The sequence below is a fragment of the Micropterus dolomieu genome, linkage group LG23 (assembly GCF_021292245.1).
Source record: "Micropterus dolomieu isolate WLL.071019.BEF.003 ecotype Adirondacks linkage group LG23, ASM2129224v1, whole genome shotgun sequence".
Classification (NCBI taxonomy): Eukaryota; Metazoa; Chordata; class Actinopteri; order Centrarchiformes; family Centrarchidae; genus Micropterus; species Micropterus dolomieu.
In genome coordinates this window covers 22,798,653-22,826,223 of record NC_060172.1, presented here as the reverse complement: position 1 = coordinate 22,826,223, position 27,571 = coordinate 22,798,653, and the positions used below count along the sequence as shown (strand labels likewise).

Here is a 27,571-nt window from a genome sequence, read left to right as displayed (position 1 = left end):
GTTTGTTGTCAACACTCTCTCTCTCTCTCTCTCTCCTGGCAGTGGAGTAATGGGCCGTTCCAGGGGTTTGGTGCCAAGACTCACCTGTCTGTCATCTCTAATCACACACCTGACCTCCACACCCTTCCCCTCCCCGGATCCAAACTAAAATTGTTTTTTTTTTTTTGAGGAATCTCATTTTTGAAAACCTGCCTGCCTTCCTCACTTACTGTTCTGTCTGCCTCAGGAAACTATCACCTTTTCACCTGCATTGCCTCAGGAATGTGTGAAACTGCAAACATAAGACAATGCTACTATACAAGCGATCCTGATGTATAACTGACACATTTCCTCATGTCAGTTTTATTCATATGTCAAATGGGCTCAAATTGAAATAACATAAATTACTTATTATTACTTATACCTAACATAAAGCACTATAACAGCTGGATATTTGAAAGAAACACAGTACATGCACAAAAGCAGATGATGCTGAGATTCGGCCAAACCCTATAGTTAATTCGTACACATTCAGAGATTGTGGAACTGTAACTGTGAAAAATCTGATGCAGATTGACTGTATTTTAATCCATTTAAGGTTAAAAGATTAGCATAATACTACAACGTAGAAATTGTACACAAGTGTGTCAGGTTGCAAATCTAATAGTCCCTATACAGTGGTATCCATGGCATAGTTCACAACAAAACACATAGGCCTACATAGCATATTAATCATTCTCAGAAATTCTTATGACATAATCACTAATCACTTTATTTTGACAGATAATAAACATACAAGGGCTGAGCTGGGTCAATATGCACAAAATTAGCATAGGTGTTACAGTATATCCTAAAGAAATCCATCCATCCATCCATTGTCAACCGTTTATCCTGTGTACAGGGTCGCAGGGCCTAAAGAAATCACAATACAAAATATTCTTATAATTGAAAAAATTGTCACACCCTTAGCAAGGATTCAGACCAAAAACATCCCTGCGTTACAACAACACGAGGGGACGTATTGATGTTAGTTAGTTACTGGTGTGTCAGTGAAATATAATCCAGGAGGTCTAGTTGGACCAGTTTAATGCCTATACTGCCCTACTCACTGAGCAACAAACTGCAGACAGACTAAGTTAGTGACTAGCTGGTGAACATAGTTGAGCCTCTATGCAGCATGTGATTAAAAAGTAAATCCACCACAATCAAAAGCATCGAAATCAGAGTCTGCCACTTCAAAGTCAAAGCTGCTGAAGTGAGGGGAGTCGAGTGCGGTGCAGCTAGTGTGGTACCCTCCTGCTGGTCCCATGCCAGAGAAATCCGTGTTGAGTGGCAGGTCAGGAGCTTTGGCTTCCAGATTAGAGAGCGAGCATGCGCCGAGGTAACCCATAGCAGAGGAAGCGGCAGCTCCTCCCATAAGCACATAAACCGCCCTCACTGCTTGGGCATTACTAACACTGCCATGACGCAGGCACCCTGCTGAATGTGCACCTCCTTTACAATACTTAGAACGTGGAGAATTCCTGCCTGTTTGATTCAGGAAAAAAAACAGATATGTTTGTTTGACATGTTGTTATCATAGGTCAAACAAAATCTGATGAACCTGTGCAGCTCACAGAGCTAAACTGTTAAACTGTTTACCCTGAGCACACACCCTACCTTTCTCCCTCGGAGAGGCACAGGTTAAAGGCCCAGGGGAGGGAGCCTCTGTGTCGCTAACTGCTGGAGTTGGTGGCTCTTTGTCCAGGATTTGCTCAGGCACCAGATCTTGGAGAGTAATGCGTGGTGGTGGCACATGATGCCGCTTACAAGAACTGAGAGGTGATGAGAGACTCTGTAGAAAATAGAATAAAAGTACTGTTAAGGAAAAATATGGGTTGGCCAAGAATTACAAGAATGTCATTCAGCGACAAGACTAAGGAATCTACAAATGATAAAAAAAAGTGTAAAGAAACAAAAGACAATTTTCTGTTCAGTTTCCCACTACTTTGGTACAAACAGAACTATTTCAACAATTATTGGCTGGATTGCCATTAATTTTCGTTCAGATATCCATGTGTTAATTTTTGGTATGGCCCATTACTAATAGTCGAAAAATGTTTTGTCCAAAAGCCTGTTATCCCAAAAAACAAAAGCCCATTGCTGCAAAAATATGCACATGGGAGTTTGCCCTCAAGCCTACTACTACTTTCTACTATAAATCCTTAGTCCCACGTAGTTCACGTTGTGAAACGGTCACAGTTTGGTAAGATTTAGGCACCAAAACTACCTTGTTAGGAAAATATCATGGTTTGGATTAAAATACTGTGTCATTGGGGGATTTGCCATTGATAGGCTAACTTTCTGCTGACATTCACTGAACTAACCACTAAAGGGAATTTCGGAGCTATGGGTGTTTGTTTTCAAGATAAATGGCTCTCAGACAATTGGGCTTTTGGTCCAGTGGGACATTTTTGGACTATTGGTGTTTCAGAACAATGGGCTGTTGGAACAAAGGCGCGGCCCCTGATAATGTTAGCATTTAGCTTAAAATTAATTAATTAAAGTACAGCTTCACAGAGCCGTTAGCATGTCTGTAGCCTTGATACAGTAAGTCTACACATGTTTCAGAATAATTACCTTAAATAAGCAAACGCCTAATTAACTCACCTTTTTAACTTTTCTCAGCACATTCAGCCATTGACTAAAAAGTGATAAAGATAACTCTGTTATTACCTTCATACAAATTATATATCCATCAATACATCAAATTGCACACCAGTGAAATAACTTTGTAGGTTGAAGGATGGGGGGAAAAAAGTGAAAAAGCACATTTCTCAAAATACTGGAACTATTCCCTTAAATAGGCTGCCTGGTGATACATCTGAGAAATTGCACCACAGAACATTAGTTGCATCCAAGACAGCATTTCGTTCTACTAGAACAAGTCACAGTAATTAGTATAGAAAGCGCAGTGACCACCAGACCTGCAGTCTACAGGGGTCTCAGCCAGCAGCAGCAGGTATTTATTCTGGGAGAGGATCAGAGCAAAGCAGCAATCCCTGCATCCGCCAGAGGGTAACTTAGGCAGATCTAGTATCTCCTTGCCTTCAACAATTGCCTCACAACTGCTCTGCAACAGTACCAGCTGGTCAGGGGGAGACAATGCATCATGGCACACAACGAGACTGCCCTCAGCTGTTATGAGCAGAAACCTCTTCTTCCACTGTTTGAAAAGAAATCCACCTGGATAAGAGAAGCAGGTTTGAAATAATAATAACAGTTAATAGACACTTAATAATTGTACTAATTTTCAAATGATTATTATTTTGATTGTTTGATATTTTAGTAATTGTTGTGTTTTTAAAGCTCACATTTGATACTGATTTTCTTTTTTTTTGTTAATGAACTAATTAATTAATTTTAGGGTTTTTTTGCCTATTAATACACACACACACACACACACACACACACACATATATGGTTTTATCTATTCATTTTATTTAAATTTTTTAATATATTATTATAATAACACACATTACTGGGTTATTTACTTAGTTTATTTAAATTTATAATATATTTTTATTTATTAATTAATTTTTTTAACACACATACACACACATGCTTACTGTTTTACTTATTTACTTTTTTTAATATTTATTTTTATGGAATTTTTATATTTTATATATATATATATATATATATATATATTATTTTTTTTATTTTGTATTAACACACACAAACACAACTTTTGCTGTTTTATTTCCTTATCTAATGAAATGTATGAAATGAATTGTCCTTATGTACTTTATATATAGCTTTGGCAATATTTTTGCTATACATTCATGCCAATAAAGCTAATTTGAATTTTAATTTAGTACCACTTGTTAGAGAAATTATATGAAAATGTCATTATACAGGCTTCTAACCATAACCCAACACCAAAAGCTTGTTGACTATTTTCGGGATGACCATGTGATCATGATAGCAGGGGGACTTCCACTGTGGGTACAGTATGCAGCTGGATTAAAGCATGAACACTCTGCCAGTCTATCATCCCCACAGATCAGAGGCAGTCAGATGGTTGGAGGATCAAGGGAGAGCGGATATGGGGCTCAACCAATCCAATGACGCTGTTTGCAGCTGTATCTAGATCTAATATAATCACACACACACACACACACACACACATCTGGATTTACTCATTCTATATATAATCCATACAGTAAAAACACACAGATACGCTATATTAAAGCGCAAAAAACAATTAACAATAGCAAGAACTGTATGGTAAAAGACAGAACAAGAACAACTATAAATTTAATCTGATATATTTTTAATGTATAAATCTTGTTTTCATTAGGGTTTGCCACACAGATGTGGCTATTGAGTTCAAACCATTTTATAATGCTCTTTATTTATTTTGGAAAAAAACATTAAGTTTTAAAACATCCTGATAACTTTGTTGATAATGGATGATTTAGAGGAGAAAATCACTAAAATTCTTTTCTCAAAAGCATGCTAGGTACCAACACAACTGCTAACTCATTTTGGGAAAAATCTCTAATGAGTTTGGGCAAACAATGAAAAACAAAATACATTTAGCATCCTATTGAGCAATTATTCAATATCATCACACCGCCATGATGCAGAATCTACTAAAAAGTCTACACTGTTCTTATTCTAACAGGGCAGTGTAAACAAGCATTTATAACTGATCGTGAACATTCATCACATTTAGAAGTTACCATACAAATCTACTGAGAAACACACAGCTTTCCAATAGCTTGTTATATGAGAGGCATTATTGCTCAGAACATGTCACTACAGCTGTAATGACAATCACCACTCACCATACACTCTGAGCATCCCACGGTGGATCCCCGAGACGTTCATGTTAACTGTTAACAGTCGATGTATCTCAGTCTCACAGGCTCAGAGAGAAATGCTCCAGGACAGGATGGGTGAAATGCACATGAGGCTCAATGTGAGTTTTAATGCTCAGCGTTAATCCCCATTCAGCTGGGATGTTCCACAGGGCCACAGTTCAAAAGCTTGGCATGAAAATGGGCTGTGATGAGATATTACACACAAACTGCTGCAGTGTGTTCAGAGTTACTTTGTAAAAACACTTCTCAGCATGACTGAACTGTTTTTTAAAAAATACTTCTCTTTGATACCAATTCAGTTTTACATACAGAATTAAAAGTCATCTTCAACCCGTTTCACTAAACTACTTGGGCTCATTTCATCTCATTTAAATCCAAATGGTACTACACAAAAGAACTGCTGAGGCATCTACTTCAATTATTAAACGTAACCAATCCATCACTGTTAATGATAAGCCAACACTAGCCAGAACATCACTGTGGCCCCTAAGTGCACCATTATATTTTTCCACTAAAATTTACTTTCAACAGTTCCACAACAGTCATGAAAAGACATATGACAAATAAATGGCTGCATTTAGATTAAGCCATGCTTTGTCCTTTACTGTGTAAAACAGTAAGCGTGTGTGTGTGTGTTAAAAAAAAACAAAACAAATTCCCTTGGCATAGTTGAATAAAAAGAGTTCAGTGCATGTAACTGACACCGTGAGCCTCAATCTCCATTGTTTCCTCCTTCAGATGTAAATCTTGAGCACCCAAAATACCTGATAAACTTGTGAATGCCAACAAGCACGAGATGTTGTGTAACATCTGAGATGTTCATCTCATTCACGCCCCCCAAAATTACCAGCCCACATTCTAGAGTTAGCAGTCATACAAGCTCGTAGAGATAGAGGTCTTATGCAGTGTGTCTCAAAGAAAGTGCTTTTACGGGTTATAAAGTAAAGGTAAATATTTTCCCTCTGATGTCCTCTGGCTACGCTACGGATTGCTAACCGCCAGCTTTTGCTAACAGTAGCTCCTGTTATCAGGTGGCTCTGAACCAGCAGTCCAAAGCTTCTGTAGTACCAAACTATAGGCAGGAATTTGTGCCACCAGATACTGAATTTGTATTGTTTAACTTGAATAAGTGAATTGAAAAACTGAATCTGAATAGCATAATTTGAAATTGAATTTATTAGTTTGAAACTGAAATACACAGAGCTTCTTTTCGGCCAATTACCGTTCAGTGATTTCAGGGTTTCTGCAAACCATTTTACAAAGTGGACTAGTAACAGTTCAAACCAGGATTCCCTTCAGACTGAAGTGCAAGGATGGGTTGATAACAACTTCAAACTTCTTGCAATGCAGGCCTTGATTTAGTGTGCTGCCGCTAAGCCCCGTCCTTCTTCTGTGCTTGGGGAAGCTCGCCAATCAAAAGCAAGTAGGCTTTCAGGGAGGGGGGCGATGCTGAAGCAGTGGACAGTATGAGAAATATGTGTTTTTTGAACAATAAAGCATGTAAACTTAATAGAAACCCTAAATACAAGTATGAACCTGAAAATGAGCATTCAACGGAACCTTTAAGTGACTTTGCAAAGACGCCAACTGACTTTAACTGAATTTAAATACCTTCTGATCAGAACTGAATCCATACTTTAAATGATGCAGATTAAGATGCACATTTAAGGCTTTACAGACAGGACACTGTAGTCACATCACTACTGATCACATAAATACATTATACATGTGCTAATGAGTACAAGATCAAGTCAATGCCACATTCTAATACCGAATTTATTTATCATCACAGACTTTAAGTAGTCATGAAAAACAATAAATAAAATAATTTAAATTCAAACATATTTGCTACAGTATCTGAAGAAAACTAAACACAGGAAAAAACACTCACTGAGACATGATATATAAGTAAAGGTAACACAATAATCACAAAGGAAATATATAATGAATTTGAGTAAAACTGTTGATTTCATATAAAGTCAGAAAGTGTAAAGCTAACTTCCTAGCAACTACATTCTATTACGTACTGTATTAGTTGATGCAACTTATGTTACTGCTTAGGCACTTTATCTGATTCTCACATAAACGGACAACAACAACAACAACAACAAAAAATAATAATAATAATACAAATTATGGAAACCCATAAAGTCCCTAAATTGGTGAAAGAGGCAACATTTTTATGCAATTTGACTTAGGATAAAATAAATTACTACACTTTGCGTGAATGCCATATGCATATAAAAAGTATCTTTCTTTACTGGCAGTTTCTTGCCATCTCCTAAAGATGACATTTTTTGCAATAAAATTGCTCTGCTTTCTTGTAAGATTCATGCTGTTAATCGTTAAAGAAAATTATTTTGCATTTTTCATGACAAAATCAATTTGTTGTAAAGTTTTTGTCAGGAATGATGAACACAAGTACCAGTTCAGTAGGTGTCATTTTCCCTCTGTATGTGTAAAGCACTTGTTGGCTAGGAAAGTTGATCCTCATATTGCTTTCTGAAACAGTCTCCAGCAGGGAAGAAGTCCCAGCACCGCTCCTGGTACATCTTCCACACATATGACTCCTAAAATGGAGGATGTAAGAACAAGATTTCAAAGTAGGACACAGTGAGACAAGAAACTGAAAGGATAAGACTCTGGGTTATCAGTCAGTGGGAATCCTAATACCACAATTAAAAACCTGCAATAAAACAATTCAGACTGACCTGCCCAGTGTGCTCTGTCTCATCTTTGTTGATGAGGTACATTAAGAAGAACCTACAAAAGAACTCCCATGTTTATATTTTCTCATTTGTACATGCACATAGACATGCATACACACAGTGTACACATAAAGGAGGTACACTCACATGTAATTAGCCAGGTTGTGTTCATCTAAAGTGTGGGTCTCAAAGCCATGTGGTGTTGTATCAAAGTAGTCACTTCCAATGCCACATATGAAGCACTTTGTCTGCACAAAAAACAGTGATGAGGATTAAAGTCCTGTTGTGCATGTATTAGGTTAAGTGTCAACTTAGTGTATTATGCACTGTACCTCCATGTCTTCTTTGACTTGCTCTTGTTGGTCTCTGAGTTCTCCAAAGGCATCAATGATCAGACCTACAGTATTTGTACAGTAATGTTATCAAATTTGTCAAGTCCCAAACATACCTGTCTCCAAAAGCTCCTCACATTGTTTTTTCCCCTTTATTTGTAAGTCCACTCCCATGTTAGTACCCAGTGACATGACATTTGTAAAGTGTCCAGGCCAGCATTGTCTTTACCCTGAATAATGGCCAGAAGAATGACAATGACGAAGAAGAAGAACGTTATGTCGAAGACCACTCGATAAAGCTCATATTCATCTCCAGCAGGATCCTCAATCTCATCTCCGATGCCTCCACCAGCCCGCACACCCACATACATGTGGAACAGGTAACACTGTGAAGTAAAGGAATCGTTTTTTAAGTGGTGCAAACATGAATGTATCAAAGTGCACAATGTTACATCAGCCATGACTTACAGTCATCATGTCATCACATTTCATATCTGGTTCATCTTCATCCTCACTCTTGTTGTAAAACTTCCGGAAGAAATTGAAGGCAACGACAGTGTAGAGGTAGACCACCACGGCCAACAAGCCCACTGTCATCATGAGCTAGCAGAGACAAGAAGGAAACAGGAGTTAGTACATTCAGACTGAAGCAAAATTCATACTATTGAGTTTCTTCTGCGCTTGCCTGTTTGCCATTGTGTGTGACTGAGGACAGGATAGTGCGCAGCGTCTTGACACCCATGGCAATATCCAGCAAGTGGCAGGCGAAGAAGAAGTTGTTGTAATGGCCGAGCAAAGACATTATTGTGTACCAACAGAGATATAGGAAAGTCTACAGAGAGAAAACAAGGAAGGCCGTTTCAGTTCTTAAAGAAAAGGCTGTGCTCACATGGTATAGTATAGTAAGGTACTGTATAGTATAGTATATTGTGCAATATACAAATAAATATGGGTTTGCTTACGCCGTCTGTAAAAACAACACCAAATTTCCAGATCTGGTACTTGATATCAATACTGGTCATCCTAAAAAGATACAATATTGGTCAAAATCCATTTTAAATGATTACTTTCAATTTCAAAGAGAAAGATGTAATCTTTGTTGGTTAATTATGTACTTTACCATGCAAACACAGAGCTGTCTGGTTCCTCCTGTTTCTTCTCATGTTGTTGACTCACATCCAGGGAGGCTAAATCGACACCCAGGAGTTCAGCGATTCTTTCTCTGCCATAAATGTCTCCATATTTATCCAGAACCTGGACACAGACATTACATTACACATTACCATGCAAGCACCACAGAGCCCACGTCTAAACCACCAAAAGTCAAACGCAACCCACCTTTCGCTTAACAAATTTATCCCAATAGTTATTTGGGAAGGAGCTGTGAAAAACAGGACATAATGTATTGATTACATTAAGAAAGAAAACATGTTTGTATTTGAAATAGTTTTCTTGTGTGCCTACTTAATCTTGAAGTATAATATACATACGGTGTATTCAGGACCAGTCGGTCCCACTGGCCCTTAATGTCATCATCCTCAGGCTGCTCAGTGATGTAGAGGCCATCAAACTCCAGCTTTCTTGCAAGTTCTTTCTCCCTTTTAAAGATCACCAGTGGAATCTGACAAAAAAATAAAATTTTATTTTTTTAAATAATTTGCTAATGTTGTTTAACTGAGGTATGCAAGTTTTTTTTTTAATCATTCTCTTGTGTAAAGCAGAACATGGTTCATAGTGCAACACAAAATCTGTCCATTATACCTTGAGGCAGTTGTAGCCGATGATACAGATGAATGAGATGACTGTGTGCAGGGCGGCAAGGAAGGCTAATGTGGGCTGCATGTACCCAGTGCTCTCCTCTAAATAGAAATAAATTGGGACATCTTCCACGTCCTCATCTCCTTCATTTATTCCAGATCCTTCAGCCTCTTCCCCTGAGCCTTCAAACAACCCAGAGTCTTCAAACAGCCCGCTTCCCTCCGACAGACCAGATCCTTCCATCTCCTCCCACTCAGGCGGGGTGTCGGACACCTAAACCGAACCAAACAATGTAGAGACAAGACAGCTTGGCACAGCAGACCTTCTTTCAACAGAACCTCACAGATTCTATCAAACAGACAAAATATGAGTTAAACTAAATAATGTGTATTTCCTTTGATACAAGCTCTTAACACTAGTGAGAGTACATTACTAGAGTACAATATAATCATTCAAATGCGAAATTGTCTTTTTTTTTACCTTGTAGAACAGCAGAATGAAGTTCAGGGCAAATGCGAGAAACAGAGCCAGAAAACGCAGGTTGTAGAAGTTTCTGGAGAGGTAGTTCTACAAAGAGATAAATATAGTTCAGCCGATTAGTGAGTCAGTAAGTAAAATGTAGCAAATCAACTCTGAAACAAATGCTAGCCAATGTGTCACCATAAATTTATTTCTTTGGGTTTCCAGCTCAGTCCAGATTTGAAAACCTCCTGCCCTTTTCGGCATCTTTTCTTTCTTTTTTGGAGATTTCTTTGGTTCTTCTGGCTTTTCTTCCTCCTTGCTCTGGGATTCTTTCTCTGCGTTCTCTCCAGTTTCAACACTGACAAACACAGTAGGGTTATTGTTTTATTTCATCAACATCAAAATCAAATCATGATGCACTAAGGCACTGTCACTGCTGCAGATGTGCAACCCCTTCTGCCATCAGTCTGCCTATGTCTCTCACATCCCCCACAGAGAGGCCCAATTCTATACTGTATACAAATACAACTGTACTGCACATTGTACTGTCTTCTGGTAGTGATGTTGATGGTGCTGTATTCAGTTAGAACAAGAATTTGCTGCATGGAAATGATCCAAGGAATGGCCCAAAGCTGTGAATTCAGATCACACACATCAAATCATGCCAAATTGATTGAGTAAACTATTTTTATTTACAGTATATGTGGTCTTGGCTAAAAAGTCTAGTTTGCTATCTAGCAGCACAGTAAGAGAGAGGATATGTGGAGAGCAAATTAACGTAGACAAGAAAACAACTCAAGACTCTTACTCAGCCTTTTCAGGCTCTGGAGGAGGTTCCTCTACATGGACAGGTTCAGGCGGTTTTTGGCTAGCATCGGTCTCTTCTGGCGGCTGTAACAAAACAAAAACAACACACACAATAGCCCACCAGCCAACCTCTTCAGCCTTCCCTTTATTTTATTGATTTTCAAATCTTTGCTAACAACTATACTGTCCAAGACTTGATATTGTTTATTTTTCTGTCTTTTTTGGGGGGATAAAAAGAATAGTGTGAATATAAAACTGGATATCCAATCACTGAGGAAATGTATTAATAACTGCCATAAGATTTACAAGCAGTTTATTCACCTGAGGTGCAAAAAACTCACCACTTTTCTCTTTGTTATGGGAGTTCCTTCAGGAGTTGGGGGTTCAACAGGTGACTCTACGCCCATGTCTCCAAGTCCACCTGGAGCATCAATACCTGGTATCCTCCCACCCTCTTTTTCCTGGGTATCCTCTTCTTCCTCCTCTCCACTCCCAGTCTCTCCAGTGTCCGTTGCCCCACCAGTGTCTTGTTCTTCCCCTGCCCTCGGCTCCCCTGGTCCATCTCCATGCACATCATCCTGCGTGGGATCTGGCATGCTGGCTAGAATCTCGGTCACAGTGATATTTTTAGCTCCCTCCACTAAGCCTCCTCCAAACAGTGTTTGCCAGATGATCATAAAGAAGCCTTTGCACACATTGTAAATGAAGTGTAGTATACTCATTAGGATGGTCCAGAAAAACGTGGACAAAGCCACTACAATCTCCTTGATGCTCATCTTTCTCACTCTGCGATATTGTCTGCGAAGATTACGGAAGGTGAAAATACTGAGAAAGCTTAATGTGCTGTTTATGAAGTCTGCAAAGGCAGAGCTTGATTCAGGCTGCCCTTCCTCTCCGTTACTGTCCTCATCACCTCCTCCACTTGCCCCCCCTCCTGGTCCTCCCTCACCTCCAACTTCATCTCCTTCGTCATCTTCTTCCCCCTTTTCCTCTTCCTCCTGCTCTGAAATTTGTGAGGCTATATTCATCTCAAAGATGGTGTCCTCACAGAAGTTGACAAACATTTCCATCTTCTCTGATTCACCGCCCTCATTGACAACATCAAAGATAAACTGTCGTTTGGACTCTCTGACCTGGGGCATCTCCCACTGTCTGCGGTTTACTTCACTGATTTCAAAGTAGATGCGCTCAATCTTTCTGCTGGCGCCCATTATTTCAATACGGCCCAGGAAGGGGCGGAAGTAGTTCAGCACACTCTCGGCTTGTTCTAGGAAGTTCTGTAGCCTGGTGTCATGGGGCACATGCTCAGACAGGTTGGTGAGCAGAACTGCGATGTTGAACCCGATGTCCTTGGCAGGTTCCTGGAAGCGATTGGCAAACTCCTCGTAGTGGATCATGTCATTCTCATCTGCTTCTGAGCAGGACAAAAGAAACTGGATCTCGGAAGGGGAGTACTGTTTCTGACTGTCCATGGCCTTATGGAAGTCCTTCTTAGAGATGAGCCCTCGGGGGTCTGTGACGTAATCACGGAAAGCATCCGAAGCCACTATGTCCTTCAGTTTGAGGAACATGTCAAAGAACTTGAGGATCATCTCCACGTTGCTGGAGGACTCTACCAACATGTCTACCATCTGGCGGGCAATTGTACCGTTTACCACGTTTCCTAAATAATACAGAGTAAAATTCAAAGAGATGTTTAAAAAGGACAAGAGAGGAAGAGATGAAACATGTAGAAAACTAAACCACAGACAGAAACTCTTTTACCCTCTAATAGTGAGAGCAACATAACAACCATGTCTTTCTGCAGGTCAAGAAGCTCCTTCAGCAGACCGATCTGGCTGGAATCCTGTGAACATTAAAAGATGCACAAGATCTTACAGTAATGACAGCAGATCCTAAATAAATATAAATATCAATATAAGGGGTTTACTTAGCTTTACAGAGATGCATTGATGAAATGAAAAACACAAATCAAAGGTGTCAACAGTTATCACGCAAAATGATTTTAATATATAGTAACCCAAATATTTGTTATGATATAAGGTGTACATTCAAGATACCGTGTGTTGCATACACTCACATTCACAACAAAGACGTTAAATAACTTCATGCTGACAGAATTTGTGAAAATGGTTAAAAATGTCTCATCCAGCTTTACATGGTTTCAACACACTTGTTAATTACCTAACCATTCTTATGATATTATTATTACTATAGTTGTGTATATGAAATGCAAACACAAATTAAATGTCTGTGTAAACAGTGATTAAATGAGCATTAGATTTAAAAGGTGAAACCTTTGTGACACAAAAGGACATCTTGGACATCAATAAAGGTTACATCTGCTACAGTGTTGTCTCCACCTGTGCCATGACAATACTGTAAACAAACACTGCACCACCTGCTAATTCATTACTGAAGTCATTATTCCTTCATCCAGAGAAACAGCAGCTCTTTTGATGCCATTGGCCTGATCTTATTCTCTTCATATGATTTGTTTGGACATACATATTTACATCCTAAATATGCCAGGGATTGCTATGAATGTAATGTAATTTCAGTTGGAAGATGAATTCAATTCCATGAAATACCTGTTCAAATATATATATATGTATATATATATTATATACTAATGTTATATTAATACTTACAAAGCAAAGCAACACAACGCAAATGAAAAGCATATTCCTTCAGGTTAATTATTAGTGACTGAAAATGGCAACAGAATCTTAACCCCTGTTAAATGTGTGCACACAAAGTGGATGTCACATTAAAATGTATATTCCAACACAAAATAATCTCATATTAAAGTGTTCACTCCAACAGTGGAGGTTAAAAGTTGGTCCCGCTATCAGGAGGTTTTGTAGTCACCTGCTTCTTTGTTATGAAATAAATGATTAAGCAAAAACCTTTTAAAAATTCATAGTACAGCTAATGGCTTTACAAGGAAAAACGCTTTGTAGTAAGGAGAATACTGCTTTGTGTGGAAATTCATATTCAGTATTTTATTCTCTTAGGATCTGAATTATACAGTAACTTGGTATGCCTTGGGATTTAGCTACAGTAATGTATAACTGCAGAGTGAGGAAAAGTTTAGGTCTCACAGAATACTTTATTTTTTTATTTCTGTTTCTTACCTGCTTTTTAAAAAAGGTTAACTCCAGTTTTATACTCTTTGAATAGCTATCAAAATTAAAATTCATCAACATCAGAATTAATTCTGGTTTTTTTTAAAGAACTAGTTTCAGGGAGAAAAAAAGGTCAAGCATGTGGTTTAATGACCTGAGTATATACAAGTTGTGAAAATAAGTTTTTCCATTATTGCATTACTTTTTTACTCAATGCAAAAATTGAAAGCATTGACGTAAGACCCTGTTTCAAATGCAATGATCTTAATGACTTTTCAAAAATGATCTGACATAGCTAAAGTAAGCCTTTCAACATGTTCTCTCACAAATATTAAGTCATTTTTGAGTGTCAAATGATGCTCACAAGTAAATGCAAAAAATGGTTATAAGGACAATTATTTAGCTTTGTGTCTTTAATAACTGAATGAATTGATTTTCATTGTGTCCCTTGTACCTTATCATGAAAACTAAGGACAGCGGTTTGCATTTCGTATTGGCAGGTTTAAGCTGCCCTTAGCTGAACAACACTGAAATGCAACAAACTTTCTCACTTTGTTTCATGTATAGTAATTTGATTTTAATGTGTCACAGTGAAAAATAACTCATTCAGTTGTTAAAGACAAAAGCTAAATCACTGTGCTTTTACATTTATTTTTCATTTAATTATGACATATCAATGCAACTGACAAAGCATATTGTATTTAACTTCATTTCTTTGTTTGATGTGTTTTAATCTAGGCATTTTAGATCTTTCATAAGTACAAATATACAAATTAAGACATTTCAAATCAAGTATTCCTATTTTATAAAAGCAGGTGGGTATAAAACAACCTGATAAGAGAAACCAACATTGAATAAAATACAAACTAGTAAACACATTATCACATCAATAGATAAATAAAATGGATACATACTTTACCCTGCATTGACCATGTGGAAGACAGTTTAAATAATAAATTAATTATTCAGTTGTAAAACAATTTAAAACATTATTACATTTTAAATACTCTTATGTATGATAAATATCTTATTTCGTTCGACAGTAAAACAATGTTTGGGCTAGTATAGATTTACACACTAAATATTACATCACATCTTTTACGCAATGTACTAAGATTAACATTTACTTAAATACACATTTAAAAGATCCCTGTTCACTGTACAATGGGTGCAAGACAGAACAGTTGATACTACTATCAGGTCAAGAAGGAAAGTGGACTGAAAAGCAATTGTGTGTTAGGTGCATTATATGTGTTAAGACTCTGCTGAGCTGGGAACTTGATGAGGTATGGCTTGGCTCCGAACTTGAATGTATGATTAAAGGGTTATGCATGCAAAACACTATGCTAATAATAAAGGTGTCCATTAGCCTCAGTCATGCACAGAGGATGTCTGCAGCACTGTATAGAGGGGAGAAAGTCATAGGATTTTCCTCAAAGTATTTTTCACCTTTCATTTGTAGCAAGTAGTTGCACCATATAATGTGAAATCAATGTGATTCCACACTTTCGGTCAGGTTGGTTTGTTCATTAATTAAATGACTTTTAAGTCATTTGACCCTTTTTTTACAGCAGACATTTTGGCTTGTCATAGAAGGAAAAAACACAGGTGTTACATTACAAATAACATAACTGATGACTCTGTACTATTCAAGTGTCCCAGTAAGCCATGACTGTGTGACAGTAAGCCAGCATGCACACCAGGATCCTGAAACTAAAGCAGCTAAATGGAATTCAGCCATCATTAATTTGATTATTTACAACTTCCTACTATGACATGACAAACTGTCTTTGAAAAAGGAGTCCTTTCAGAAGTAACGTGATAGTAAAGAACCACTTAGAAACCAGGCCATACTAGAGGTACAAATAAATGGTTGAAATACTTCTTGAGAATCAAGAAATCCAAAGTGACGTTGCTGAATGTAATACTCAGGCTTCTTGTATGCAGTGTATACCGGCCATCTATTAAACAAAGGTTTGCAAGCATTTTACTATTAGGCCTGTGACAGCATAGTTTTTTCATGCACATGTAAGGAGCCATTTTATGGTTTATACTGATATATGTGTACCCAGTTGAGATAAACTCCACTGAACATCCACAGAAAGACTAACACAATGCATAGCACAATGATCCTCATGATAACAATAATACAGAGAACCAAAATGAAACTGAAAATGAGCACCAATGCAGCTGGGTAAAACCTGGCTTTAAAGAGCACCGTGCCTTTCATGGTTACCATTGATTTCTGTCACGGTCACTGGAAATACAATATGTCACGAGGCCAAAGTTGAATTACTGATCTATTCTGTCGATATTGATTATAGTGTAGATTTGAGGTCAGGGAGCTCAGTCCACACATGTTGCAAAAAGCCACCACTGAGTTAAATGTTTACAGCAAATAAAATTTTTTCATAATTAATGAAATCGTATGTGCGTACCTGTGCCAGTTTCATCATCATGTGAGCAAAGACATGAAGGAAACCCACAATAGCATCCCACAGCCTGCTGTGGGCCAGGGACTGCTGGTTGCCTGTGCATGGGCCCTAACGAGAGAAACAGCGTGTTACACACAAAATAAATAAACAAACAGCTAGTGTAAATCCCTGATATGTTCAAATCTTACCTGAATATATTCAGTTAGACTGTTGAAAATCTGTTTTGCCACTGTCATAGCTTTAGAGAAATTCCTTTTGCCTGGGTCATCAATGACGTCCTTGCCCGAGTAATACCAGTAGAAATCACTTATAGACTCCTTGATTGAAAAACATGAAAGGTAAGTAGAGTATCCCAAAACCATGAGAAATACTTTCTACTGTTTAAATAATAATTTTTAGAACGGTCTACATTTTGGCATATAAATCCCTTCTTAACCAATTCAGAATGCTATATACAAAGTACTTACAGTGTCACGATCATCTGACTTTCTTGATTATCTGAGCTACCAAACAAAAAGTCTTTGGGAACTATAAAATGACTGAAAATCAGCGATTGAAGGCAAAGTTGTATAGCAAAGATGGATGTGTACATCTTAACAACCAGCTACACATTCAATAGCACATCCCATTACATATGTAGTTTTTGTGACAATATAATCTCCAGTGTGGCTTTTCATACTTTTATTTTGAATCTTTTTTAACTGCACCATCTTTATGCTAAATGAAAAGTTGCACCTGGAGTCGGAGGAGGTAATCTACGGTACAGATGATGATGTTGATGGTAGTTGTGCTGCCTGTCTGTGTCCGCAAGTAGTTCTGAAAATCTACAGCAAAACAGAGATCACTTTAAAAAGTAGTAACGTTTGACAGTGTTTGCTTTAATGAAATGCACAACTTTGATTTGAATTCAGTCTTACTCTCATTTGAAACATGAGTCATTCTCACCATTATTGTGACCCTCACAAAGCAGCTGCAAGAAACGGAAGAGGTCACAGGTGAACTCATCATCTGACATTACTTTCTCATCTGAAATAAAATGAAATGAAGGAAAGTGTTAAATTACATCCTAAAATCAGAGTGAGATCAGGCTGAATACAGTGGATAAAAACTCTTACTGGGACTACTGAAACAGTTTGCCTGAGTTTAAAAAGGGTGGGGATAGAAAAGAAAATTCATTTCTCAACTTACCATTATCTCTTAATGGATTTTAGTAACAGATACTGTTGATTTTTTTTACAATAAAGAATGAGCCACAGTAAATTGTATAAATAAAATGATTAGAAGAAAAACAAATGTCTGTGGTCTGACAAAAAAATCAGGTCAAGCATCATAAAGGAGGCATCACCAGCATATGCATACAGTTAATGTATAAGCAAGTTGCAGTGAAAAATGAACACAGAAACAGACAAAGAAAGTAAAGTAAAGTAAGCAGACAGTAATAATGCAGAGCTGTACAGATAGAAAGACAGCATTAAAGTTAAAACATTGCTCAGGGGTGAACTGGTCATCGGGAGTTTTACTGGTGGGCTGATTAATCACTGTAAAAGTACATCAGGGTAAGTGTATCATCTGATATATAAAATCACTGCATCATTTTAAAATATTATACAAATATGGGCTGTATAGTGTATATGTACAATATTACTTGATTTCTTTGTTGCCTTCTTAAGATCCCAGTCCACCACTGGTCATAATGAATACACACACAGACACACAGACACAGAATCATGCAGCACACACCAACTTTGCTCTAATGCAGCGGTGATAAATGTCAGAGAGGTTGGGGCATTGTCCATCAAAATGTTGAAGGCAATCCAGCGCATGATATAGTACATCAGAGAAAAGGTGAGCACATTCATATCAAATTTTTCATATCAAAATTACAGTTTGAGCTAATGTGTTCTGACAGACTTGTAACTGTTTATTCCTTAAAGTTACTTATTAATTAACTATACGCAAGTTAAAGAGTTGGTTTACTCAAATCTGCTAGAATATTCTTTCACATTTTTGTGATTAAATCGTGTTAAAAATAATATTCTGATAGATTTGTGTCTATTCAAACTTGATGTACATTCATTATTAAGATTGACTGCAATTGCAACAATGTTTGTAGCCATTTTCAAGTTAAGCTTCTGTATAAAAGAAGTTTTGAATCTATTCCTAAATTTTTTTTTCATGAAGGTTTCACTCACAGTTTTAGTAGTTTTTCATGAGCAGAAAAGACCAGATTACATTTATTGCCTCTAAACAAGAAACGTGAGGAGGGGCACAAGCTATGAACATGACAGATGGACAGAGGTACCAATCCTCTCTTGGTTGAATTTCAATGTTAGAAAAAGAAGTGATGGAACAAGAGGGACAGTGGAGAGAATGAGGAATAAGAGAGCAGAGAGGCAGATGGACAGAAAGATGATTTACCCCGATCTAGGTTCATGTCTGAGGACCATGAAAGGAGGGACAAGGGAGAGGTGGCAGTGATCGTGGGGAAGGGAGAGAGGATCAGTGTGTTGACAACAGTAGAGGACTAAGAGATGAGGAGGGGGAGATTAACAACATTCCATGGCAAATTCATCCAGGTAAAATTTCAAATGAACCTCCAGAATTAGATTAGAGTAAAATAGTAGGTGAAGCCCCCCCCAAAAGTCAAACTAGACATACTCAGAAAAAAACTTAAAAGTCCTTCAATCAAACCCTTTAACAGTTATCCAAGTGTTAATCATATTTAAAGTTAGGAAACTAATCATTCAATTAATTTGAAATTTGTACACTAAATGACAGATGGAAAACATTTAAAGGGAGATGAATTAATGGATGCTCAGAACGTCTTAAATGTATTTATTAAATCATTAACTTATTTTGATTGATCCATGTTAACTCCATTTCAAAAAACATGAAATGACCAGTGTTTCTGGCACAGGTTGTCTCTAACCTACTATGGACAGAATTAACCTAGCAGTCCACAGTATGTTTTAAATTCCTCATCCAGACAAATGTGTGCCATCTTCACCTGTATCCCATAGCTGGTGATTGTGTATATTACAGTGTAATGATGGGTGAGGTAAGTGTATTCAACAATGTACACCTGCAAACGATGCTGAAAATCAACAACATGACAAAATTAAATAATAGCTGTGTTGTGGTGTTTCGCCTGCTGAGACTTACTAGTGCCCTCCTCCGAAACCATGCCCAGCCCCTCTGCCTTGTTCTGCCTCTCAAAGGCATTTAGATCCAGGACACTGCAGAGAACATAAACCCATTTTTAGATGTGCACGTCAAACTCTTCAAATTAATATACCTAAATTACTTCACAATTCAAAAGGTGAAAATTGTGTTCATTGACTGAAAACTGACCAGCATGTCTGCATCAATGCCTGGATGCTCAAAAAGAAGCCCACGTCTTTCTTATCCTTCAAGTACTCCAGCATTTTCTAATAAAAAGGAGGGGGGACTCCATAAAAAGTGCTTCAAATTCAGAATGACATAATCTAAAGGGTTTGTTTTGTGAACACATACCTGTTGAACCTCACTGTTTCCACCGTTAAGGATAGAGATACCCAGCTTGAGGGTTGTAGTCACCATTGGGCCAGTCTCACCTACATGAAAAAGGACAAAGTCATAGACTTGGCAAGGGAAAACTGAATCACAGTGCAGGCAGGTTTTCGGGCAAAAAGACTACCTTTGCAGGCACTGATCATTTGCAGGACCATCTCTGCAGCGCCACGATTATGAAGTCTAGACTGCTGGTACAGGAGCCTTTGTTTCTCCATTTCTTTTTCCTGTGGTGGATACAAACATTATGAGCATTTGTTGCTGCTTTATTTGCCAAAGAGAATTTAAATAGATAGAGGGGACTCAGGTCAGGTCAGATTTTTGATGAAATATTCATTACACCAGGACTGAGTGGCATCAGCTATTCATAAATCTATTACTAAATTTGAATGTAAAGTCCCTCCCCAGTTCTTACTAACTACTAGCTAGTTTTAAAGTAGGAATTTATTAAATCAGATTGCACATTTAAATTGATCAAGTTTCAGGTCAGATGTGTTGACCGTATTATTTCTTTTACTTTTCACTCTAACTGTGCCATACATTAGCAAGCTAACGTAAGTTGCTTCAGTTAGCTACACAACAGTTAGAATTGGCAGTTACTGGTTGTGTAAATAAAGAATCATTACACAACCGGTTTTAATTCAATCATACATAAAACTCCCCTCCGTAAACACTTAAAACTAAGCTAAGTTTGAACTTATGAACATCTGGTACTACTGGCTCCAGGTGTTTAAATATAAAAAAAAGTAGTTTGTTCAAAATGTGGTCCATTCTATCCATTCATATTCCCAATTTCATTTCACATTCACTCTCCTTTCACTCAAGTCCCTAATTGTTCACCTTGTTACTGTCTAATCAGCTTAACTGTAGCATTAAACATCTAAACATAATGTGATCTTTAAAGAGAAAGTATCTATTAATTGGCAAGTTCTATGAATTACCTACTAATAAAATCAATGTCACGTCATGCCTTTCCCCTTTGTTTTATATTAAAAGATTGCTAATTTTAATTTCTCTTCTACAGTATATATACAGTAATATTGTCTTTTATCAAACATTTGCAAAATGGGTTGTTACTGTCCTTTTAAAGTACCTGTCTGACTTCATTCATTCTGTCACCCCACTTTATTAGTCATGGAGTTGTTATACTACTTCTTCACGTTTGCTGGCTAGAGCAAGCGTTAGACTACAGGAAACAGCCTCAATGGCTAAGCGTTTTGGCCATACAGCTTACTAAAGTTTCTTTATTGCAGTAGCCCTGCAAATAAGATACTTTGAACAAAAGCTGTAAAACCTCTGTATCGGATCATTTTCTTTGGCATTTCATAGTAATGTGCCTTTGTGTTAAGAAATGGTTTGAACCATTGCTTAAAGCTGGGGTAGGCAACTAGCAAGAGACTGCATGATTTTAAAAGTATCCATCCGAAAAAAATCCCACGCCCTACTCAGGCCTCCCTCAACACACATTTTCATGCAAAGCGAGTACATGGGCAGAGTGTGTGCAGGTAGGTAGGTAGACAAGCTGATAGGCCAGCCAATCATCAAATGAAATGATTGCCCATGTTTATTACAGTCCTACGACAGCCACAGTTACCAGATTTTTCAGAACATTTGATTTATTGATTGCTGCCGGGATGTAAAGAGAATTTCAACAAATACAACAAAAAAGCTTCTGAACTAATTTGCCTACCCCAGCGTTAAAGCAAAACAATGCTCTGGCTCTAAGCGGCCTTTAATCTTTACTTGTGCTCATGCACAAATTCTTTATTTATAGCATTGAGCCACCTGGGAATGAAATGCCAGTTACAGAAAGAAAATGGCAATCAAATGAAATCAAAAAGTATCTCTGAATCCAGAGGACAAACTGACATTCCTCTGTTCAGCCACATCACAAATCAACTTGTAGCATCCCACATCCTGACACTAAAACAACCCCCAACCCTCCACCCCGTGCCTCCCTCCCTCCCTCCCTTCCCACACCCAACCCCCCTCCCACCCACCCACATATGCCTGGCCATGCTCTACCCACTATGTGTCAGGCAGTTGGACCTCAAACTTACAATGTGGTCCCTGACTATCTAATGATAACTGATTATGAACTATGCACTATATGATGGGTGTGCATTGACTTTTAAAACCGCGACTATGTGCATGAATATATAGCTTTTAACATTACATGTTCTATACTGGCTTTCACTGTAGTCTGTAAGTATGCTATGTGAGTGGGGGAAGGGAACATTGATCAATAGCATTCGGTTAATAAAGACCAGTGTTATGAGGGTGAGGGTTGGGTTACATGGAGTGATGGGGAAAGAGACAGAGAGAAAGACAAATGGGACAGCTATAGAAACTGGGGGGAAGGACATTACTACTCAATGAGTTGGTGTTAAATCACATTCACAATCATTTTCCGTAGAGATTTGAATTTGAGTCTTTTAGCATGTCTAACTCCCCAGTTTGATATAAGCCCTCACACGTTTTGAAGGCATTTTATGAATTTATAAATATTTTTTAGTAGTTTAAAGCAACAATCTGTGACTAAAGCACAAAAAAAAATTTTATGTTCAAACAAATAAAAATGTCACTGGAGTTACTTAAAAGTTCAGCTGCCCATTGCTTATAATAGTGAAGTCCGCACAGTGTATATCAATGAGTGCAGTGTGTGAGACTCATAAACTTGACACAAGAAATGTAGTAAAGACCTGTCCTTGTCCTTTAAAGTAAACTATAAAGTATTAAAAAACCTTCCAGTTCACTCCAACTCTATTAGCGCCAGAGAATAATCTGAGGACTGGGCAGTGTGGTGTAACAGGAAAATCTTTGACCAAAGTGTTTCTTACACATTGCTTGATTTTCAGAACTTTATCCAAAGTGGTTTACATTGTCCATCAAGCTGATTTTGAAAAGGTGAATTGTTATTAGTGTAATGTTTATTATTTTGATTATCATTATTATTGTTGTTGATGTTAAATTACATTAAATCAATTTAATCTAATTAGACTCAATCCAGATTCAATGCACAAACAAGTGTATACAGGACTAATAGGACTTTTGTTACAGTAAATGGTATATTTAAATCAGAATGGGAAATACTTTATAATACTTTATAATGGAGGTTCTCATTAAAATTGGATTACAATAACATTTTTAAGATGTAGTTGGGTTTGAAAACATTACGGTACATTAGGATACAGTAAAGTATCTGGATTGGAGCTTCAAGTTTCTAAATCAAGCAACTCACAATGAATGAAGCACAACATTCAAACAGAAGAGACAGGGCACGGACAGAACAGACAGAGGAAATGAGACAAAACAAAGAAAGAGAGAGAGAGATGTGGTTGTGAAGTAATGTTCCGATGATGAGGTCACTCAATGCGTTGAGAGCTACCGCTCCACTGTGTTCCTGGTCCCCAGCCCCTGGCCGCCCATTACCAGTTCTGACTGTCGCACCTCAAAGGACATCTCATCCTCAGCATTTTCCAACATTTCCTCTCCCCCTTCTTCTTCCTCACCAATATGACAACTCTAAATAAATGGAGAGGAAAAAAACCCGAATATGAGCATTTCAAAGTACATTATGCACATATCAAATCTCAACTCATAGTCAAAATCCTCTGCAAAGACTCACCTTTGCCATAATGTCGGCATATGCCATATAAAGATGATCTGTATCAAGTTTACTGAAATGTGAACAGGAAGAGACAATTGATGAACTAGGAATAACATGCCATCTTATGTTTAAACCACATTTGTGTATTTGAGTGTTGCTGTTTCAGCGAGGACCTTTCTAACCTCTTTTCTGTTAGAGCAGTACGACTGAAATGCAGAATAAGCTGGTGGAGGGGATCAGGCTTTGTTTCTTTCTCCTCCTCTTCATCTCCTTCCTCCTGCTCCATTGCTTTCTGGAGTGCACAGGGAGAAGAAGGGCGAATTATGGGTGCAGAAAAAACAACTCCAGATGAAATAGATGTTAGACAACACTTACAGATAAGTCATCTATCATCCTGTCTTCAAATGAGTAACCCTCAGTGTGAAGCCAGTTGCGTTTGTATCCCTCAAGGAACATGTTTGAAGCTCTGTGCCTGCCATGCAAAAAACAAAAAACAACTTGTATATGCAGTTTCAATGCCATATTTATTTTGTGATGCACATGTCAGTTCTGACTGAGATGTAGCTTTCTCACCTTGGAATGTTATATAGTGGTGTCATCCTAAAGCAAGCGACCACAGCCCTCCGTCTCTGCTTGGACAACAGTTTGTGCCACACCATCTTCTTGGATTTAAACGGGTGCTCCGTCTATACCAGACAAAGTAGAAATTGCTTGTAAAGCACCATCACTTTGTTGTTCTTTAACATCTCTGCCACATTTTGTCCTTCTACCAAACACAAACATATTGAGCAATTTGTTTTTTATTTTCACGGAGACACAAAGAATAGTACAATGTTGATATTAAATTCAAATAATACATATGCAATAAGTTGAGTACAACCTTGTTTTTCAAAATTATTTCCATCTCTGTCAGTGGTTATTTCTCATACTCTGTGCTGTAAAATAAAAGTCTACTACAGTTAGTATGGTTGAGAATGTCCACTCACAACTTCAAGGTGGTAGAGGACAGCAGAAACCTCCTGCACTCTCTTGACAACTTTCATTGGAGCGTCAGCATCTTCAGCCTTCCCTGCCATCTCTTTGTACAAGGCCATCTGCCAGCGCATGGATGGGTTGTCCACCTTTCCACAACAGAAACACACAGCTTTCTAAAATGTATTTTGATTGATTATCTATTATCACAAATTCACTTCCATGGAAGTACAACAATATTGGGCTAACAGTCCATGAATTATACCTTGCCCTGAAGATGAAGGTTGTTCTGCAGGAACTCCCTTACTTCTTCATCAGTGTCTCTCTGTAAAGTAAAACGTTTTATCATCCATTGTCCTCATGCAATTTGATTTGGGAAGTCAAAACAGCTATGGAATGGTTACCATACTATAGTATTTAACATGATACAAATAAGCAACAGATGTTTACCAGAATCAAGGTTATTCATAGTCGGGGAAAAAAAAAACTACCAAAGAGTATCGGATCTTGGCCAAGTTGATAAGCTCCTGATCGGCGGGGGAGCACATGTTGAGGCCTATTGGGAGCATCTTTTTCAAGGCAGCTACAATAAGTGAAGTCTGCACAGAATAACGATCTCCCCGTTTCTTCTTCTTTGTACGTTCGGTATCTGAGCCTCCACCCTGGGAAAAAGTACAAAAAACCAAAAAGCATTCACAGTATCTCATAAAATGCCATAGGGATGAAACCACAGTTAACACTGCTTTGTATCAAACACATTGCATTGATTCAATGCCTGTCACTTTCATGGATATAAGCCCTCATTACCAATTAACTATTTTTTCGACTACAACACCACAAAACACACTGATTCTATGTATATGCTACTGTACACCACACAAAGTACATATAACCATAATATGAGTTTGTCAGCACAGTCAGTATTCATTACAATTCATGTCAAACCTTGATTGTTTTAATACTAACTACTTAACATCCCCCTACCTTTCAGTAATGACTGAGCACTATTCAGTGCTGCAAGCTGTTTATTATGCAATAACAGTAGGTCTCTCCATGTAGAAATACCCAGCTACATTCACTGGGGATTCTTATTAGACATGTCAACAATGTGTAAATAAAAAGCAAGTGCCTACATTTCCTGTTATTCCCCAAATATAAAAAGCATTGTTTCTCTGAGCTCCGACTGTTAAGTAGAGGGTATTGTGAAAATGTGAGGGCAAAGTGGGGATATAGCTGGCTTTGTGAAAGTGAAGCTGAAGGGAATGGGTCTTTTAAGAAAGTAAATCTGTGAAATTGCATTTACAAAACATGCAGCAGAAAACAGATTTCATTCAAGTGAAAGCCCATTCAACATTCCATGAACAGGATAGAAAGCTAAAACATAGCTAAATTCTTCAACAACAGCAGCCCTACTGAAAGATTAACATGTTAGATGAAGTTACAGAACAAAACTCTTGAAATTAGAGTTAGACCTATTAGTAGCAGGCTGTTAAAATCACACACCTACTGTAAAGCAGACTGTCTAAGGGGTATGTCCCTGTGCTTGCCTCCTGAACTCCTGTGAGAGTTCCTGTGAGAGTTCAGTCCTTCTGTTATCTGCTCTTTCTGGAGTCCTCCAAGATGTGCAAATGTACGTGAGAGCTTACAATATAAAAAGGCATTTTGTAATATGAATGTTTAGTCTATTAATTGCATGCTCTATGAATAGGTCACAGGATATTTCTATTTGAGCCACAGAAATGTAGGTAACAGGGTCACACAGTAATGGTCACCTTAGATAAAGTAAGTATGCAAAGTTACAGGACAAACTGAGAAAGCCAAATAAGTGTAACTGTAGTGATTTTGATACTACTCAGTACCACTCAACTATTGCACATATTCGAAGTCACCTTTATGGTGATGTTTACAGTGGCTCAAGTGTGTAAACCCTTAACTTGCCTTGTGAAATAATGGCTAGATTTTACAGGTGGGTCTGTTCATAAAATGCCTGGAACCAGACAAATTCAGACACATACTTTAAGGCTGAAATGGGAAAACAAACAAAGAAGCCAGTTACAGGCTTTCTAACTGTGTTTCTTTAATTATCGTTGTTTGATGGGATGTCGTTGTCAGACATGTACAATTCGGTCAACCCCAATATCTAAGTTAAATAACAAACACTATGAGTGCCGGTGGGACTAACTCAGCAGAACTCAACCACTGCTTCTGCTTTAAGTGTGTTATGAAAGACTAGTTTAGAGGAGACAGGGTGCAAAGCATTTCGGGGAATAATATATTTAATATATGGTGAATTAATGTATTGGTTAGGTTCATGGTCATTTTGAGCACATTTTAAAGAGGGAACCCAACAAGTGTTTCAATAAATCTGCTTCAGTGATGTTAAGCATCAAGTCATGTGTTAGTGTGGATACTAGGGAGTGTAAAGGAAACTAAACCATGATGGTGCCATGGCATTTCCAGGGAGGAGAGAAGAAAGAGCACAGAGAAGACTAACATCATCCCCTAGTGGCAACAAGCTGTATTACAAAAGCTACAGGTCAACCATCCTTCAACGAAAAGAGACAAACGACATACTAGAAGACTCCAACTCAACTATGATCAAAAAAGAGCAAACTCAGTGACGGGATGATGGCACTGTGCTCTCACTGCCACCTTGGGCTCGGTGTAAAGCCCAGTGCCATGAGCCCAACTCTACAGCTGAGTACTTTCATCAAGCGCCTCCAGACTCCCCCCTCACACACTGGCAGGACTGGGGATGGCCCACAGGTGGGGCTTGCCCTTTTGTCCAGTGATCCTTTATGAAAATAATGTGAGCCTCGTCCTAGTGAATATTTACTTTTTGTATGATTGTGTGTAGAAATAAATTTTGTGTAAGACATGGAGTGATCTAATCTAAGACTGTGTGTCAGTGTAAAAGTGCAGAAACTTCTGCACTGGGGGATAGCAATGATAAGAGTGTAAGT

General features: G+C 38.0%; 1 protein-coding gene across 1 annotated transcript in view; it reads right to left on the bottom strand.

Moving 5' to 3' along the window:
• Positions 1–6,605: 6,605 nt before the first annotated feature.
• LOC123963817 (ryanodine receptor 1-like) overlaps positions 6,606–27,571 on the bottom strand; it is a 49,702-nt gene continuing 28,736 nt past the window's right edge. The window contains exons 74-107 of the mRNA XM_046040878.1: positions 25,100–25,270; positions 24,874–24,933; positions 24,623–24,757; positions 24,210–24,322; positions 24,012–24,108; positions 23,819–23,928; positions 23,655–23,706; positions 23,459–23,551; positions 20,154–20,253; positions 19,991–20,070; positions 19,829–19,905; positions 19,640–19,713; positions 18,896–18,913; positions 17,423–17,503; positions 17,213–17,301; positions 16,666–16,794; positions 16,481–16,585; positions 12,679–12,760; positions 11,256–12,577; positions 10,916–10,998; positions 10,306–10,465; positions 10,126–10,212; positions 9,649–9,918; positions 9,378–9,508; positions 9,226–9,268; positions 9,008–9,141; positions 8,850–8,910; positions 8,573–8,719; positions 8,356–8,490; positions 8,117–8,273; positions 7,888–7,952; positions 7,703–7,803; positions 7,559–7,610; positions 6,606–7,417 (exon numbers count right to left, since the gene is read on the bottom strand). Coding sequence (XP_045896834.1) covers positions 7,322–7,417; positions 7,559–7,610; positions 7,703–7,803; positions 7,888–7,952; positions 8,117–8,273; positions 8,356–8,490; positions 8,573–8,719; positions 8,850–8,910; positions 9,008–9,141; positions 9,226–9,268; positions 9,378–9,508; positions 9,649–9,918; positions 10,126–10,212; positions 10,306–10,465; positions 10,916–10,998; positions 11,256–12,577; positions 12,679–12,760; positions 16,481–16,585; positions 16,666–16,794; positions 17,213–17,301; positions 17,423–17,503; positions 18,896–18,913; positions 19,640–19,713; positions 19,829–19,905; positions 19,991–20,070; positions 20,154–20,253; positions 23,459–23,551; positions 23,655–23,706; positions 23,819–23,928; positions 24,012–24,108; positions 24,210–24,322; positions 24,623–24,757; positions 24,874–24,933; positions 25,100–25,270 — 4,710 coding nt within the window. The 3' untranslated portion in view covers positions 6,606–7,321. The remainder of the gene's footprint in view (positions 7,418–7,558; positions 7,611–7,702; positions 7,804–7,887; positions 7,953–8,116; positions 8,274–8,355; positions 8,491–8,572; positions 8,720–8,849; positions 8,911–9,007; positions 9,142–9,225; positions 9,269–9,377; positions 9,509–9,648; positions 9,919–10,125; positions 10,213–10,305; positions 10,466–10,915; positions 10,999–11,255; positions 12,578–12,678; positions 12,761–16,480; positions 16,586–16,665; positions 16,795–17,212; positions 17,302–17,422; positions 17,504–18,895; positions 18,914–19,639; positions 19,714–19,828; positions 19,906–19,990; positions 20,071–20,153; positions 20,254–23,458; positions 23,552–23,654; positions 23,707–23,818; positions 23,929–24,011; positions 24,109–24,209; positions 24,323–24,622; positions 24,758–24,873; positions 24,934–25,099; positions 25,271–27,571) is intronic.